At 40.2% G+C, this 17,124-nt stretch overlaps 1 protein-coding gene and 1 long non-coding RNA gene across 3 annotated transcripts in view; one reads left to right on the top strand and one right to left on the bottom strand.

The window, feature by feature from the left end:
• Positions 1 to 17,124, top strand: part of LOC148089730 (protein tweety homolog 3-like) — a 35,492-nt gene that overhangs the window by 1,167 nt on the left and 17,201 nt on the right. Inside the window, exons 2-3 of the mRNA XM_087809690.1 lie at positions 1,704 to 1,886; positions 15,252 to 15,442. Of these exons, the coding sequence (XP_087665816.1) occupies positions 1,761 to 1,886; positions 15,252 to 15,442 (317 nt within the window). The 5' untranslated portion in view covers positions 1,704 to 1,760. The remainder of the gene's footprint in view (positions 1 to 1,703; positions 1,887 to 15,251; positions 15,443 to 17,124) is intronic.
• LOC148089731 (uncharacterized) overlaps positions 1 to 17,124 on the bottom strand; it is a 22,647-nt gene extending 5,523 nt beyond the window's left edge. The window contains exon 1 of one of the 2 annotated variants that reach the window (XR_015713434.1): positions 17,099 to 17,124. This is a non-coding gene — a long non-coding RNA (uncharacterized LOC148089731). Of the gene's footprint in view, positions 1 to 53; positions 99 to 17,098 lie in introns of those variants that run through there. The other variant, XR_015713433.1, reaches the window with a different exon arrangement.

Raw genomic sequence — 17,124 nt, 5'->3', positions numbered from 1 at the left:
TAATACAAAACTATGCAGGCAGAATTCTGAGCCGCTCTAGTAGAAGAACTTACATTTCACTGATCCTTAAAACTCTTCACTGGCTGCCAGTTTCTTTCAGGATCCATTTTTAAAAATTCTGGTTCTTACTTTCAGATCTATTCATGGTCAGACCTTCCATCAGTGATCTGATCCAGCAGAAAGCATCTTGATATTCTATGTTATTCTGATACCAGAACAGTAACAACATTGTCATTCCATTATAATAACAAGTTTAACCCTGAGAAACTGTTGAGATTATGTAATAAGATTTTTCTATAGACATATTGATAAGCAGTTCTGGTCACTTCTCTCAGTTATTAATATACGTATACCTTGTTTTTGTGGGATTTTTCTTTTAATTTTCGTCCACACAACTTTTTTAAAACCTAGTTCTAGACGGTATATATAAAAACATTATATATTTTTTGCCCCATTTATGTACAACAAAACCACAATTCTGTGACTTTACTGCAATGAAAAAGATGTTCAAAATAGTGAAACATATGATCTCAAAAATCTATTCGTTCATTATAAAGAGCAGCAAACATCACAACACTGGATCAGACCTGGTAGAACCAGTCGTGCAGAACAATGCATACACTAAACATGGCTATTTTCCCTATTTTGTTTCAAAAAAGGTTAATAATAATAAAAATAATAAATAAACAGGAACTTTTTTATAAAAAAGAGCACGAAAAAAAGTGGGTATTGACTGTTTAAAGTCAAGAAATATTTTACGTAACTATAAACAAACAAACTTTCACTTGGTAGACAAGCATCTTCAAAAAGATCGACTTTAATCTTGCAATAAATGGATTTTATACGACTTTAATTTCATATAAAGTATTTTGTACGACTTAAATCTCGGAATAAATTGATTTTATACGATTTTAATCTCGTAATAAAGTATTTTATACAACCCTAATCTTACAATAAAGGGTTTTTATATGACTTTAATCTTGGAATAAATTGATTTGATATGACTTTAATCACGTAATAAAGTATTTTGTACAACTTTAATCTCGCAATAGATGGATTTTATACGACTTTAGTCTCGTAATAAATGGATTTTATATGACTCATCTTGTAATAAAGTATTTTTACGACTTTAATCTTGCAATAAATGGATTTTATACGACTTTTATTCTCGCAATAAATTGATTACACACGATTTTAATCTCATAATTAATATTTGTACGACTTTAATTTCGCAGTAAATTGATTTTATACGGCTTTAATCTCGTAATAAAGTATTTTGTACAAGTTTAATCTCGCAAATAAATTGATTATATAACTCTTTAAACTTTTAATAAAGTGTTTTGTACAACTTTAATCTCGCAATAAATAGATTTTTTTTACGACATTAATCTCATAATAAGTACTTTGTACGACTTAAATCTCGCAATGAATCGATTTTATCCAACTTTAATCTCACAATAAAGTATTTGTAAGACTTTAATCTCATTATAAAGTATTTTAAACGACTTGAAACCTCGCAATAAATTGATTTTATACGACTTTAATCTCATAATTAAGTATAATGAGATTCCTTAAAGGATCCACCTGTTTAGTAGTTCCAGACTCCCTGGGTTGTTTCAGGAGGAGGAACTGAGGAGCACAATGGAGTCTGTACTTGTGTCTTCCTGTTGTACTGTAGTTCCAACGCATATTTGTTTCCACAGAGTCTCATCTCGGGGGCGTTTCTGTTCTCACTTGGGTGAGAGAAAGCGGATCCTACAATGGCCGCCGTCGTCAACTACTCCCCGCCCTGGTGGGTCAACCTGCTCCATCGGTTGCCTCACTTCAACCTGGAGTTCCAGATCGTCAGCAGCGACTTCCAGCCTGAAGACTCAGACTACCAGAAGGTAAGTCCAGTACCAACCAAACGTGTTTGTGTGCGGTGGCGTCGTATATAGAGTCGGTTGCCACGGCAGCGGGGAGGAGGGTTCCCCCGTCAGCATCGATCAGTGCTGGGAGACCGTCCTTGACGGAGACCCTGACCCGGCGGAGGCTTCATCGCTCTCTGGGATGGATTCAGTGCGGAGACTATGAGACGAATAATCGATCGTTCTCCGCTCTGCCGACAGAAACTTAAGATGCTGATCCTGCTGTTTGAATCTGATTAATAGAACATCATCCCCAGGTTATGATCTTACGTCTCTGAATCTTTTTCTACTGATGCTTTTTTAAAATTTGTTCTATATTATTACACGCAAGGTTCGGACCAATCACATCCAGGGTAGTGATGGACAGATGAAGCTTCATGAAACAGTGTCATGTTGTTTAGAGGTCAGTAGGTGGCGCCATCAGTTTAAAAATGATTTTTCATTAGAACAGTTGTTCAAAACAAAAGAAAATAGTGCAGAGACCGCCATCTAGTGGACTCTGAAGATAATGATACTGCTTCATGAAGCTTCATCAACACATCACTAATCCATGGCTTGGTATGGAACTTGGTATTGGTAGGGAGAGAGGGAGGAAGGGAGGGAGGGATGGATGGATACTGTAGATAGATATTGTAGATAGATAGATACTGAAGATGGATGGATGGATGGATGGATGGATGGATGGATGGATGGATGGATGGATGGATGGATGGATGGATGGATGGATGGATGGATGGATGGATGGATGGATGGATGGATGGATGGATGGATGGATGGATGGATGGATGGATGGATGGATGGATGGATGGATGGATGGATGGATGGATGGATGGATGGATGGATGGATGGATGGATGGATGGATGGATGGATGGATGGATGGATGGATGGATGGATGGATGGATGGATGGATGGATGGATGGATGGACGGACGGACGGACGGATACTGTGGATATATATTGTGGATGGATGGATGGATGGTTACTGTGGATAGATATTGTAGATAAATGGATGGATGGATGGATACTGTAGATAGATATTGTAGATAGATAGATACTGAGGATGGATGGATGGATGGATGGATGGATGGATGGATGGATGGATGGATGGATGGATGGATGGATGGATGGATGGATGGATGGATGGATGGATGGATGGATGGATGGATGGATGGATGGATGGATGGATGGATGGATGGATACTGTGGATATATATTGTGGATGGATGGATGGATGGTTACTGTGGATAGATATTGTAGATAAATGGATGGATGGATGGATACTGTGAATAGATATTGTAGATAAATGGATGGATGGATGGATGGATAGATACCGTAGATAGATATTGTAGATAAATGGATGGATGGATGGATACTGTGAATAGATATTGTAGATAAATGGATGGATGGATGGATGGATAGATACCGTAGATAGATATTGTAGATAAATGGATGGATGGATGGATACTGTGAATAGATATTGTAGATAAATGGATGGATGGATGGATGGATAGATACCGTAGATAGATATTGTAGATAGATATATACTGTAGATAAATATATGGATAGATCTCTTCACAGCAGACGATAGTTTCATAAAAACGAGAACAATGTGCAAATAAAAAGAACAAAGCGACAAAGTGCAAATATAAAGAACATAGATACGATCAGGTCCAAACCCACGTCTCCATATAGTGTTTGTTTTACAATGTTTGTATAATTGTAATTTCTCTATAAACCTTTTTTTTATACACAATCTTCTACATTTTTCCATGAGTGGTCATAGGTTTATATCCTATAACTGGCACAGAACTGAACAAAACTGAAGGAACTTTGTCATAAAGACTTGTTTCTATTCCAACTAGACCTTCTTCTGTCAGTTTCCTTTCTAAGGTTGTGTAAAAACTGACTTGATAAATCCAATCCAAACATTTGATTTACCAAACTGTCTTTAATTGAAGTATCAAATTCCTATACGCCTCTTGTGTGTACTACACACACATGGGTTCTGTGTGAAAGATTTTAGAGAAAAACTGTTGTAGTTCAGTTAGGTTTTTGGTGATTTCTGAGACTCGTCGCGAGTAAATAAGAGTCTTTTCTTGGACTGTGTGTTTAGTCTTGTTGGTCACAGCTGTGTCTGAAGACGTGAGCGGCTCACGCCGTCCAAATAAAACTGGCGTCCAATTGCTTTTCCTTCGACACGTCGCGTCTCAAACAGTAATTAGTCGCAGAAACAACTCGTTGCTCGGCCTCTGAGTTCAGAGGCAACAAAACCTGTATTTGTTAAACATGAAACCATGTTTTTTTTTTACAAAGGATCCTTTTATACGCGTCTTGTTTTGATGGACTTGACCAGAGACGCATTTAACTACATCCATGTCAGCTGATGAGTGGAATCATGTTGAGGTTAGATATGGTTTCTCTAACCTTGAAGTGGACGGAAGCCATTTTATTTGCAGCTTTTAAAGTAAACGTAACAACAAAATATAGTTTTTTTTCAAGATTAGCTGGTTATTAAGACAAAACAACAACAGCAAAAATATGGCTTTGACTCTCATTTGTATTTATTGTTTTCTCAAAATATATAAAGTAAAACATATTTTCCTTTCACTCCATGGACAGTCGGTGACACACAAACAAATATACATACTATGGGTGTTAGAAAAATATAGATTTTTTAATAATAGTTATTTTATGGTCAACAGTCCAATACAGTATGTTTAAAATATATATATTTAAAATATTCAATTAACATCAAAGTATTATGCAATCATTACGTCCTCCGCAGTGAAAGGAACAATGGAGTATTGCGATATCCCTGTGATTACTGAGGATGAGAGGATACAGTGACTCCAGCAGGTTTTAAAGCTGATTTTTGGACATATTTTGGTTTGAAAACAAATGAAAGCAGTTACGACTTCGTCAAGAGTCGTGTGGTCTGTAAATACTACAACACCAGAGTCAAGTACTCGACAATACTACAACTATATCCTTGTTACTACACTATCACAACACCAGAGTCAAGTACTGGACAACACTACAACTATATCCTTGTTACTACACTATCACAACACCAGAGTCAAGTACTCGACAATACTACAACTATATCCTTGTTACTACACTATCACAACACCAGAGTCAAGTACTCGACAACACTACAACTATATCCTTGTTACTACACTATCACAACACCAGAGTCAAGTACTCAACAATACTACAAATATATCCTTGATACTACAATATATATACCAGTTCAATACAGTATCTTTAAAATAAAAATAAAAAAGATATTTAAAAATCTAACATGAAATTATTTACGCCGTTTGTTAGTTTTTGTGTTGCAATTAAACTTCCGGCCAATTCTGCAACACCAGAGTCAAGTACTGGACAATACTACACATATATCTTTGTTACTACAATATTTATATACCAGGAATAGCAAAATTCCTCTTATGCATTTCAATCATAATTAAGTCATTACTTTTAAGTCAGACTTTAATGAAAATGCTGAAAAAAATTGTGCTGCAAAGAGTGTATTAAATAAATATTTGTTTGACTTTTCTTCTATACAATGAAATACATATATTTTTTATTTATTTATTTGTTTTTTCTTCAGAGAGAGCAAGTGATCAAACGAACATCTCGACGTCTCTTAATATTTTGAATCCACTGATCCGGTCGAAAAGGTTTCTCTGCGTTTCCTTCACGTCGAACGCCGAACGCCTGGGAGTCGAACCGACACCCATTCCTCGCACAACAACTTCGTGCGGCGGTTGCTCCTCAACCGGCGGCGAGGCGAGGGGAGGGCTCGCGGGCTCGCGGGTTCACGGGCCGAGCGTGGGAAGGGACACCCACGGCCTTCAACGAACGCAGAAGCCAGAGGAAGAGGAGGAGTGAAAAGTGATAAATAGAGCGCTTGGAGGCGAAGTGAGAGTGCGAGAGAGGAGGTTCGCTCGAGCCATGGGAGGTGCTGCTCTGTTGCCAAACGGCCACTTCCTGCGGTTCCTATTCAGTAACCAGGGGGGGCTTTGTACGAGTGTGTGTGACCACCGGAATCTTAAGGAAGCCCCTTTATTTTTTCATATGAGTCAAATCCTTCATCCCTCTTGCGACTGTTTTTCTAGATCGTCACTTACAGTTGCGTTGACTTTCTGCGTCGCTGCGTATTTAGAACTCGCTGTCGGTGGAGGTGAGGTCACGGGGCGCCCCGAGGGTCTTATGCATGTGTGTCATTGTGTTTGTGTGCGGGAACATAGGGGTCCCATTCAGGGTGAAATCATTAATTCTGGCTAGACGACCAGAGAGAGAGAGAGGGGTATGCAGGGGGGGGTTGGATGGTGAGAAGAAGAAGAAGAAGAAGGTTAAGTTGGAGGGAGGGAGGGAGGGGAAGAGGGGAGAAAAGAGGGGGGATGTTGTGAAAGAAGGCTCTCATTCTTTCACTCTTTCACTGGAAGCCGTCTTTAGATTGGCTCAATGTATCTGTCTCAGAGGCTTTCATGCGTCCACTCACCCAGCTGAGAGAAGCACTGACCACTCGCTCTCACACACTCACAATAAAGACTCTGTGTCTTTAGTTGGTTGCTAATATATTACAACAAAAAAACATTTCAGCTCCTTCTCGTCGTCGTTCGCTCATGTTCTCCATCATGTTGCTCTCTGAAGACTCGCTGACTCTCAGGGCTTTTCTTCAGGAAACAGTTTCCTGAAATCTGAGCTTTCATCCCCAGTTTTTTTTCTTCCATTCGCAGGAGATTTGTCTCCGGAACCTTTTTTTTTTAGAGAGAGAGAGAGAGAGAGAGAGAGAGAGAGAGAGAGAGAGAGAACGTGTTGGTGTTTTTGATGGATCTGCGGCGTCAGCTTCCAGCTCCTTGTTAAACAGCTGCAGAACATTACAGTCGTGTCATGTGACCCGCATACTCGGGGGACAAGTGTGTGTCTGGAGTTCAAAAACTGTTTCCATATGACTGCTGAAAGAAAAACGCTTCTCTAGAGCAAGGAGTCAAAATGTTTGGAAAAAACCCTTTGTTTTACAGGCAAAACTGCAGTCATTCCAGCGATCCGTTACTATCATGTTCTCCACGTTATTCTTCACCATCAAGTGTAATGATATGTTTTTACTCACATTGTCAATGTTTCCTAGAGATCTTATTGTAATACACCCATCTTTTTTTTTGTCACAGGACGCAAAGCTCAGCCGATAAAGGGGTCGGTTTGTTGCTAAGGCATTGCTGGTTCAATCGCAGCTCCAGTTGCGTCGCGGCCTACTCCCATCGGTGTATGACTGGGTAGTTTCGCTTAAAGTGCGTCCACCACTTCCACCGATCAAACCCCACGCACTCATTTGTGGGTTCAAGTTAGACCCAGAGTCAGCCAAGAACAAGATAGTACCGAGACAGGAGGGTGTCAAGACCGAGACCTGAAACCAATATACTATATACTATATACTATAATATACTGTTTTTGTACATGAAGATGTACGTGCATGAAAGAAAAGGGGAATAACTTGCTGAAGTTGAAGAACACTGGCATAATGTTTGAGTTGTTTTTATGACATTTTGAAGACATAGAGAATCCAAGACCAAGGACACACCAGAGACCAGGGGTGTCCAAACTTTTTGCCACATTTGATGTAGTGAGAACAAAGTAAAACGCATCCAGTCCAACACTAAAATGAAGGAACCGTTTTCAGTATTTACGGATTAGCTTTCGACGCTGTGCTGCGTTTTCGGTTTGACCCATATAATCTCGTCACAATGTAGAGATATTTGAACCTTTTAATCTCTGCTGAAATCATACGGTTTATTAAAGAGGCGGTGAGCTGCATTTCATTTGCTAAAGGGCCGCATGTTTGTTCATTTTAATGTAGCGACTGAAGCTCCAAATTGGGAAACTTATAAAACATCCAAATGCATCCAAACTGCTCGTCCTTTAGATTTAAAGCCTCGACAAGAACAGTTGCTCAGAAAACTACGTAAACAAGTCTATATTTTATTGTTTTTAAGCGGACTCTGGCCAGGCTAGCTTCTTGGCTAGCTGCTAGGCTAACTTCTAGGCCAACTTCTAGGCTAGCTGCTATGCTAACCTCTAGGCTAACTTCTAGGCTAGGTGCTAGGCTAACTTCTAGGATAGCTGCTAGGTTAACTTCTAGCCTAGCTGTTAGGTTAAAACTTCTAGGCTAGCTGCTAGGCTAACTTCTAGGCTAGCTGCTAGGTTAACTTCTAGGCTAGCTGCTAGGCTAACTTCTAGGCTAACTTCGAGGCTAGCTGCTAGGCAAACTTCTAGACTAACTTCTAGGCTAGCTGCTAGGCTAACTTCTAGGCTAACTTCTAGGCTAGCTGCTAGGCTAACTTCTAGGCTAACTTCTAGGCTAGCTGCTAGGCTAACTTCTAGGCTAACTTCGAGGCTAGCTGCTAGGCAAACTTCTAGACTAACTTCTAGGCTAGCTGCTAGGTTAACTTCTAGACTAACTTCTAGGCTAGCTGCTAGGCTAACTTCTAGGCTAACTTCTAGGCTAGCTGCTAGGCCAACAGGAAGTACTCCAGTGTGGACACTCGGCTGGAAAACACTCGCGACTTTTTCACTATCTAGCTCAGGTGTGGACAGTTTGTTAAAAGGTCAAAGGCCAGACTGACCGTGGGCAGGCGTCACCTGGCAATTCAACCACCAGACGCCCTTTGACCCGTTCGTGTAGTTCAGTCTGAGGTCAGCGGATTCGGTCAAGTCTAAACCTGAATGCGAAAGTGCAAGGACGACTTGCTGAGGTGGAAGTGATTGATCCTGTCAGTTTACACTGACACACACACACACACACACACACACACACACACACACACACACACACACACACACACACACACACATAAATACATTGACAGAAAGTAGATCACTGTGCCTCGACGAGCAGCCGCCCCTCCCCCAGCTCGCCTCTCTCGGTCACACACACACACAAACACACACACACACACACACATACACACTGTGTACTTATTAGTAGCTAATTGATCCACGCTTAATCCCCCTCACGGTTCTGTCAGAGGCGCCCGTAATCTGGCCGCCATCGCACGGACCAGCCAGATTTAAAAGTCGCTCGCTGCAAGTTTGCTGCAGAGTGTTGTCGTGATTCAGGCTGCAGTTGTGCGTCGCTGATACAACAACTAAAATTGATTAACAGTTTATGTTTTTCTCTTTCGTGTCACCATGTTTTCATCTAATGTTTGAGCAGTCAAAAGCATTTTCTCTCGTGATCAGTCCTTGTTCTGTAGATTTCACTATCACGCAGAGATTAATGCATGACAACCATTGTTTAAAACCCACCCGTGCTTTTTCTTTCTCCTCCTTTAAGCGCACGAGGTCAAGCGGTACATTAACGGTACAGAACGATGCGTCTCATCCACGCCGGAGCCTCTAAACCCTGTAGATTACACCAGAGGATAATGCTACTGACTTGAATTTACTCGGCTTATCTGTCTGTGATCGGGATCAATCGTCGTCCGTTCGTCTTATTCTTATTGTCAATAAAGCTGTGGGATTATTATTTCTGTACGACCGGCGAGTACTTCCAGCTGTTTGGTCAGTTACTGACACACTTGGTGTATCATTTCTAAACGTTAATAGTACACATTCGAGAGGAAAGCAAAAATAAATGTAGTTTGTTATTTGTGTGATAAATCTTACTGTTTAATTCATGAACAGTAGTTACTTTATTACATACAAGTAATTGCTGGCGAAAAATCGAATAGTTTGTTCTAAACTGTTACTCCTTATTCATACCATTCATGTTGTAGTAGATTATTTTAAGATCTAAATTTCATATGAATTACGCTGAAATCCCCCGACAAACTCAGGGCACGGGGGGGAATTTTGGCCCGCCGAGTCACTTTATGTGGCCCGCTGGATGGATCGCTAAAAAAACACTTAAATTAATATTGACGCGAATATAGTGACCCATAAAGATGCCATTGATTAAGGTAAGATAAGGAATGGAGATTATGGACGATCAACGATATTGTTACGTTAGGAATCTGATTTACAGCTGTGAACCTGGACAAAGACTTTAGATTTGGTCTGAAAACACGACAATTGAATTCATAACGAGGAGAGTTTAATACAGAAGCTTCTCTTTAGAATGTCAGTTTTCTCTCTAAAGTTGGAACTGTTTCATCCTTAAACTCCATCATAGGTCATTGATTATCATAAAGATGAGAACGAAGTTAAAAACTGGAAAAAGATACACTGAGGTAAATGACCGCCGGTCTTAAAGTTAAGCATACAAAGGTTAATGTGTTATCTGGGTCAACAAGTTCCATTCTCAACCCACACACAATTTACAACACAATGTTCAACATGTTTATATCTGTGGTTGAGAAAATCTAACATATAATAATATAATCCACGTTAAAGACAGTTTTGCAGCAGCAAATAATACTTTCTAACTGACAAGAATACTGTCTAACTGACAAGAATACTGTCCAACTAACAAGAATACTGTCCAACTGACAAGAATACTGTCTAACTGACAAGAATACTGTCTAACTGACAAGAATACTGTCTAACTAACAAGAATACTGTCTAACTGACAATAATACTCTCTAACTGACAAGAATACTGTCTAACTGACAAGAATACTGTCTAACTGACAAGAATACTGTCTAACTGACAAGAATACTTTCTAACTGACAAGAATACTGTCTAACTGACAAGAATACTGTCTAACTGACAATAATACTGTCTAACTGACAAGAATACTTTCTAACTGATAAGAATACTGTCTAACTGACAATAATACTGTCTAACTGACAAGAATACTGTCCAACTGACAAGAATACTGTCCAACTGACAAGAATACTGTCCAACTGACAAGAATACTGTCTAACTGACAAGAATACTGTTTAACTAACAAGAATACTGTCCAACTGACAAGAATACTGTCTAACTGACAAGAATACTGTCTAACTAACAAGAATACTGTCTAACTGACAAGAATACTGTCTAACTGACAAGACTACTGTCTAACTAACAAGAATACTGTCTAACTGACAAGAATACTGTCTAGCTAACAAGAATACTGTCTAACTGACAAGAATACTGTCTAACTGACAAGAATACTGTCTAACTAACAAGAATACCGCCTAACTGACAAGAATACTGTCTAACTAACAAGAATACTGTCTAACTGACAAGAATACTGTCTAACTAACAAGAACACTGTCTAACTGACAATAATACTGTCTAACTAACAAGAAAACTGTCTAACTAACAAGAATACTGTCTAGCTGACAAGAATACTGTCTAGCTGACAAGAATACTGTCTAACTAACAAGAATACTGTCTAACTGACAAGAATACTGTCTAACTGACAAGACTACTGTCTAACTAACAAGAATACTGTCTAACTGACAAGAATACTGTCTAGCTAACAAGAATACTGTCTAACTGACAAGAATACTGTCTAACTGACAAGAATACTGTCTAACTAACAAGAATACTGTCTAACTAACAAGAATACTGTCTAACTAACAAGAATACTGTCTTACTGACAAGAATACTGTCTAACTAACAAGAATACTGTCCAACTGACAAGAATACTGTCCAACTGACAAGAATACTGTCCAACTGACAAGAATACTGTCTAACTGACAAGAATACTGTTTAACTAACAAGAATACTGTCCAACTGACAAGAATACTGTCTAACTGACAAGAATACTGTCTAACTAACAAGAATACTGTCTAACTGACAAGAATACTGTCTAACTGACAAGACTACTGTCTAACTAACAAGAATACTGTCTAACTGACAAGAATACTGTCTAGCTAACAAGAATACTGTCTAACTGACAAGAATACTGTCTAACTGACAAGAATACTGTCTAACTAACAAGAATACCGCCTAACTGACAAGAATACTGTCTAACTAACAAGAATACTGTCTAACTGACAAGAATACTGTCTAACTAACAAGAACACTGTCTAACTGACAATAATACTGTCTAACTAACAAGAAAACTGTCTAACTAACAAGAATACTGTCTAGCTGACAAGAATACTGTCTAGCTGACAAGAATACTGTCTAACTAACAAGAATACTGTCTAACTGACAAGAATACTGTCTAACTGACAAGACTACTGTCTAACTAACAAGAATACTGTCTAACTGACAAGAATACTGTCTAGCTAACAAGAATACTGTCTAACTGACAAGAATACTGTCTAACTGACAAGAATACTGTCTAACTAACAAGAATACTGTCTAACTAACAAGAATACTGTCTAACTAACAAGAATACTGTCTTACTGACAAGAATACTGTCTAACTGACACAATGGATGTTGAGAAGCTGCATTAAAATAATAGCTAAAGTTTTCCACTGTTAAACTCATGACTGTTTAATACAGAAAACCCACAAAGAATGTGCAGAATTAACTGTCAAAAGATAGTGTTGCTGTTTGAACAGATACGTTCGGAGAAGATACATCACGTCGTCTGATAGTTTCGTCGGTAAGTCATAGAAAAAAAACGATTGTATTACTTTGTGAAAAAAAAACTCCTCGTAGTAAAAGGAAGATGTCTATTGTGCGATGTTTTCAGGAAGTTCCTCCGTTTGTCCGTGTTTTTCCAGCTGCCTCAATAACTACTGTTCCAGCCGTGACTCAACGGATCCTCTGTTTAGGAGAGTGTGTGAGCAGTCAAAGATGTAACCTGGCTTTGCCTGTTTGTGATTCAAGCAGCAGCTGTTCCGACCGGCTCGGCCAAAACCACATGTGCAGGGAAAAAGACATCTTTCCCTCAAGAAGGCAGATGACCTCATTGTTACAGTCCAGATAGTTTTGAAGTGGTCGCGGTCAGACACTTTTGTCATTGATGGTCGGACGCCAAATGACGGGGCCGACGTACCAAGTAACCCGGTGTCATAGAATGTGCTTGATTTCATATTAAAGTACATTTCTTTCTTGATATGAGGTGAACATGGAGGTTAGTGACCAGTCCAAGCAATTTAGATTTTGGGCTAAGATCAAATGACCAACTAAGACTTGAGCTAAGATCCAAGTGAACGACTGACCAATAAAAAAAAAAGAGGCTGAAGATCGTAACGTGAGAAAGAGACTTGTCTGGTTTCAACTGACAAGTGGTGCATGTACTTTATTGGACCTGGACTGTCTCAAATCACACACTTCTCCAAGTGCACTGGTTTAAAGTGCACTTTAAGACAGTGTACGTATTTGCCCAGTGCGCAAATCTTAGACAGGTAGTACTGTTACAAATCAAACACTTACAGGAAATGACTCGACAGCTTCTTCTTCTACTACTTTTTAACACTGATTGCGACCAGTCGTTGAAACACTATCAACGACACTTGGCGGCGCTTTTCGTCAATCAAAACAAGTTTTTCAGTTGTGTTTCATTGTGTTATTGTTGTTGTTTTGTGGTAAAATGAGTGTTTTCTCGAGACATTTACGTCGGTAGCTTCAGTTTAGCGTCATCTACGTCACTAAGATGGCGGCCATTAAGAGTGGAAAGTGTGCATCAATACACACTCAATTTTCTGGCTGTGTAAGTGCACTACATTTTCGCACACTGCTCATTGCTCAAGGAACAGTTTGTAAACTCATTAAAGGGAGGAATCCAAGGTGCGGGATTTCACCGACTTTCTTGTAAGTCTATCACGTGGCTCCTGTTTTCCGGCTCTACCTTTTTAAATAAATTCTCAAAAACAGTCTTTTACTGTTGAAGTCCAAGTTGTCCAAGATCTGTTACTTATGTCATTAGTGGGAAGTTCACAACGGCCATTGCGATCTTGTGAAACGGTGGACTTCTGCAAAGATGTGTGTCCTTGATGATGATGGTTGGGTCGTTGAAAAACTGTGGTTTACGTCCCTGGCCTTCAAACTTTAAAGCAAATATTCATGAAAGATATTTTACTTGAACAACATCGTTCGCAGGTGAATTTAGATCTGGTGCTACACCTGGGTACGTCTGCTAAATCTGTCTCAGGTTGTCTAGATATTGCTTGCTTTAATTCTCCCTTTTGAGACTTTAGACTTTCTTTTATTGTCATTGCACGGAAAACACAGCAGGGAAACTGGCAACGAAATTTCGTTGCTTGGCAACCGTTTAAAAAACAGCAGAATGAATGTATATATAAAAAGTATAAATATAAATATTAATAAGTTAAAAATAGTGCAATATAGTATTACAGAATAAACAAATAACGTTTTAAATATGGCATATAATAATGAATGTATATAAAAGTGTAAACATGAATACGTTAATAGTGTTAATGTGTTATAAATAGCATCATTTATAAGATATAAGCACTATTTTTAACTATTCAACCAGGGTTATAATTATTTTCCTCCTCTAGACAGTGTTTTCCAAGGTACTCTGACTCGTCTCCATCCAAACTAGCATCTGTCTCAACAAGCTCTGGTTAACCAGAATACCATAAAACACCTTCTTCGGTGTTTTACGGACCTCCTGAAGACAGAAGCACTCACTGAATACGGAGCAGCTGGGACCAGCTGACTAAACACTGGGCTTAGATGTCGACGGACCCTCCGCTGCTGTAAGTTACAGTGGGCACGAATGACGGCGAAGACATTCCGAGCAGGCGGCGGCGGCGGGGAAGTAAAAATAGGTCAGCAATACTAAACGACCAGCAGTTCTGAAGCCTGCGAGACTCCGGGAGGCGGAGCTAGTCCTGGTTACCGTCTGTGTAGGAGACCCCCGGACCCACACTCCCCTGCTGTCCTTCTGGCTGCCTCGCCGTCTTTGTCTTCACTTGATTGTATATTTAGGTTTTTCTGGACGCCTGACGTCGCCTCGGCGTCCGTCTATCGATGGCTTCAGCAGATGATTCCAGACGGGAAAGATAAACAAGACAAAAGCATCAGGGAAATATCTGCCTCCCAGTCACAATAACGCTTCATATGTCTCTTTATTTTTGATACCAGAAATCGACCCCCCCCCAGATCGTCCTTCGCTACGTCTCCCCCATCCACCCCCCCCCCCCAGCCCTGGCCTGGTTTAAAAACTTCAAAGCCAGTGTGTTTTTATGTTTGTGTGTCAGGGGGGGGAGTGTGTGTGTGTGTGTGTCTGCGACTGGTTCAGTGTTTTTTTCAAACTCGCACTCGGATGCCAGATCCAAGTCATTCGGGGTCGAATAAATCCGATAACGGAAGTTGGAGCAGGAAGTGTCATGTCTGGCTGGAGTTGCCGTGTCAGCGGTTCACTTCCTGTTGTCTTTGCCCACTTCCTGAATGTCCAACATCATTAAGATAAAGATCCTGAATTCATTTTCCCGTTCCTTAATAATTCTCCTTTTTTTTTTGTTTTCGTCTTTTGTTCCACAGTCGGTGCTGCTGCTGGGCGCCGTGGCGCTGGTGTGCCTCGGTCTGGACCTGCTCTTCCTGCTGTTCTACTCGTTCTGGCTGTGCTGTCGGCGCCGCAAGAGAGACGTGTCGTCGCACTTGCACTCGCAGCAGCCCAGCTCCGACTGCTGCTGCACCGCCTGGTGCGTCATCATCGCCACGCTCGTCTGCAGGTAACACAAAGAATAACACAACAAAAAAAAACCATCGTCAATGATTCAGCATGTAAAGAGTGCGGCCTCACACACACAAGTGTGTGTCTTCCTCTCGCGGTTGCGGTCACTCTCTCCGTTGACCGATAATAACGTTTATTTGAACTTCAGATTGTGGACTTCTGCTCTTAAACACACAAACAGGACGGCGGTCAAATCGACCACACAAGCGGTCAGCAAACACACAACCTTCCTCACATTTGGAACGACACACATATGTTGCCAGAAATCTACACACAACACGAATAACAATCAATAAGCAGCTGTTCTTTAAAACAATATCACGACAACATTTACTAGCAGAGCGAAAAAAAGTGTCTACACAATTCCTAAAACACATTTAGACGTGCAACTACACAAGACTACCTTTTAAACACAATTGTGGTGTGCTTCCAGCACACACCTAAAGTTCAGCAAACACACAATCTTCCTCACATTTGGAACGACACGCATACATCGGCAGAAATCTACACACAACACAAATAACAATCAATAAGCAGCTGTTCTATAAAACAATATCACAACAACATTTACTAGCAGAGCGAAAAAAAGTGTCTACACAATTCCTAAAACACATTTAGACGTGCAACTACACAAGACTACCTTTTAAACACAATTGTGGTGTGCTTCCAGCACACACCTAAAGTTCAGCAAACACACAATCTTCCTCACATTTGGAACGACACGCATACGTTGCCAGAAATCTACACACAACACAAATAACAATCAATAAGCAGCTGTTCTATAAAACAATATCACAACAACATTTACTAGGAGAGCGAAAAAAAGTGTCTACACAACTCCTAAAACACATTTAGACGTGCAACTACACAAGACTACCTTTTAAACACACAATTGTTGTGTGCTTCCAGAACACACCTAAACTAAATCAAAGTCTCCTCAACATGAACGAGTCACTTTATCTTTGATTCGATCGACACAAAACCTTCGTCCGACGGCTGTTATTTATTTACCGTTGGGTGACGAGCGCTGGCCTAGAAAGGGGTTGCCATGGAGACGGAGGCAGAGACAAGAATTGAATTGGACCGTCAGGCGGAACAGAGCATCTTCATGCGTGAGTTTAGGCGGAGACGGGACTCTTTGCTGGTTTAAATATTTCATCATTAGCAATATTATTGCCCGTTGAATATTTGATGCCGTCTTCGTACGGCGGCGAGCTCGTGCGGCTCCGGGAAGCATGACCTCACGGTTTTATTCTGGGCGACTAGAAGTTGCTTCTCTGCGTGTTTCAACTCTCTAGCTGCATTCCGATGCTTTAGGGCAGAGGTCGGCGACCTTTACGACTCAAAGAGACGTTTGGACTCGTATCCTGGAGCCGCAGTTTCTAAGTTTTCCTTTATGCTATACATAATTTATTTTCCTTTATGCTATATATAACTGACCAGAAACTGTTTCCTTCAACTGAGAAAAATCTCTAAACTTAGGAAAATGTTGTCACAACATGATCTGGAGCTTGTAATCCATGCGTTTGTTTCTTCTCGTCTGGACTATTGTAACAGTTTGTTTTCATGTCTTAACAAGAAGGATCTGTCTCGCCTGAAGTTGATACAAAACTCTGCAGCAAGAATTCTGAGCCGCTCTAGTAGAAGAACTCACATTTCTCCGATCCTTAAAACTCTTCA

Source organism: Callionymus lyra, chromosome 1 (genome assembly GCF_982586985.1).
Source record: "Callionymus lyra chromosome 1, fCalLyr1.hap1.1, whole genome shotgun sequence".
Classification (NCBI taxonomy): domain Eukaryota; kingdom Metazoa; phylum Chordata; class Actinopteri; order Syngnathiformes; family Callionymidae; genus Callionymus; species Callionymus lyra.
This window is presented reverse-complemented; position numbering and strand designations above follow the sequence as displayed.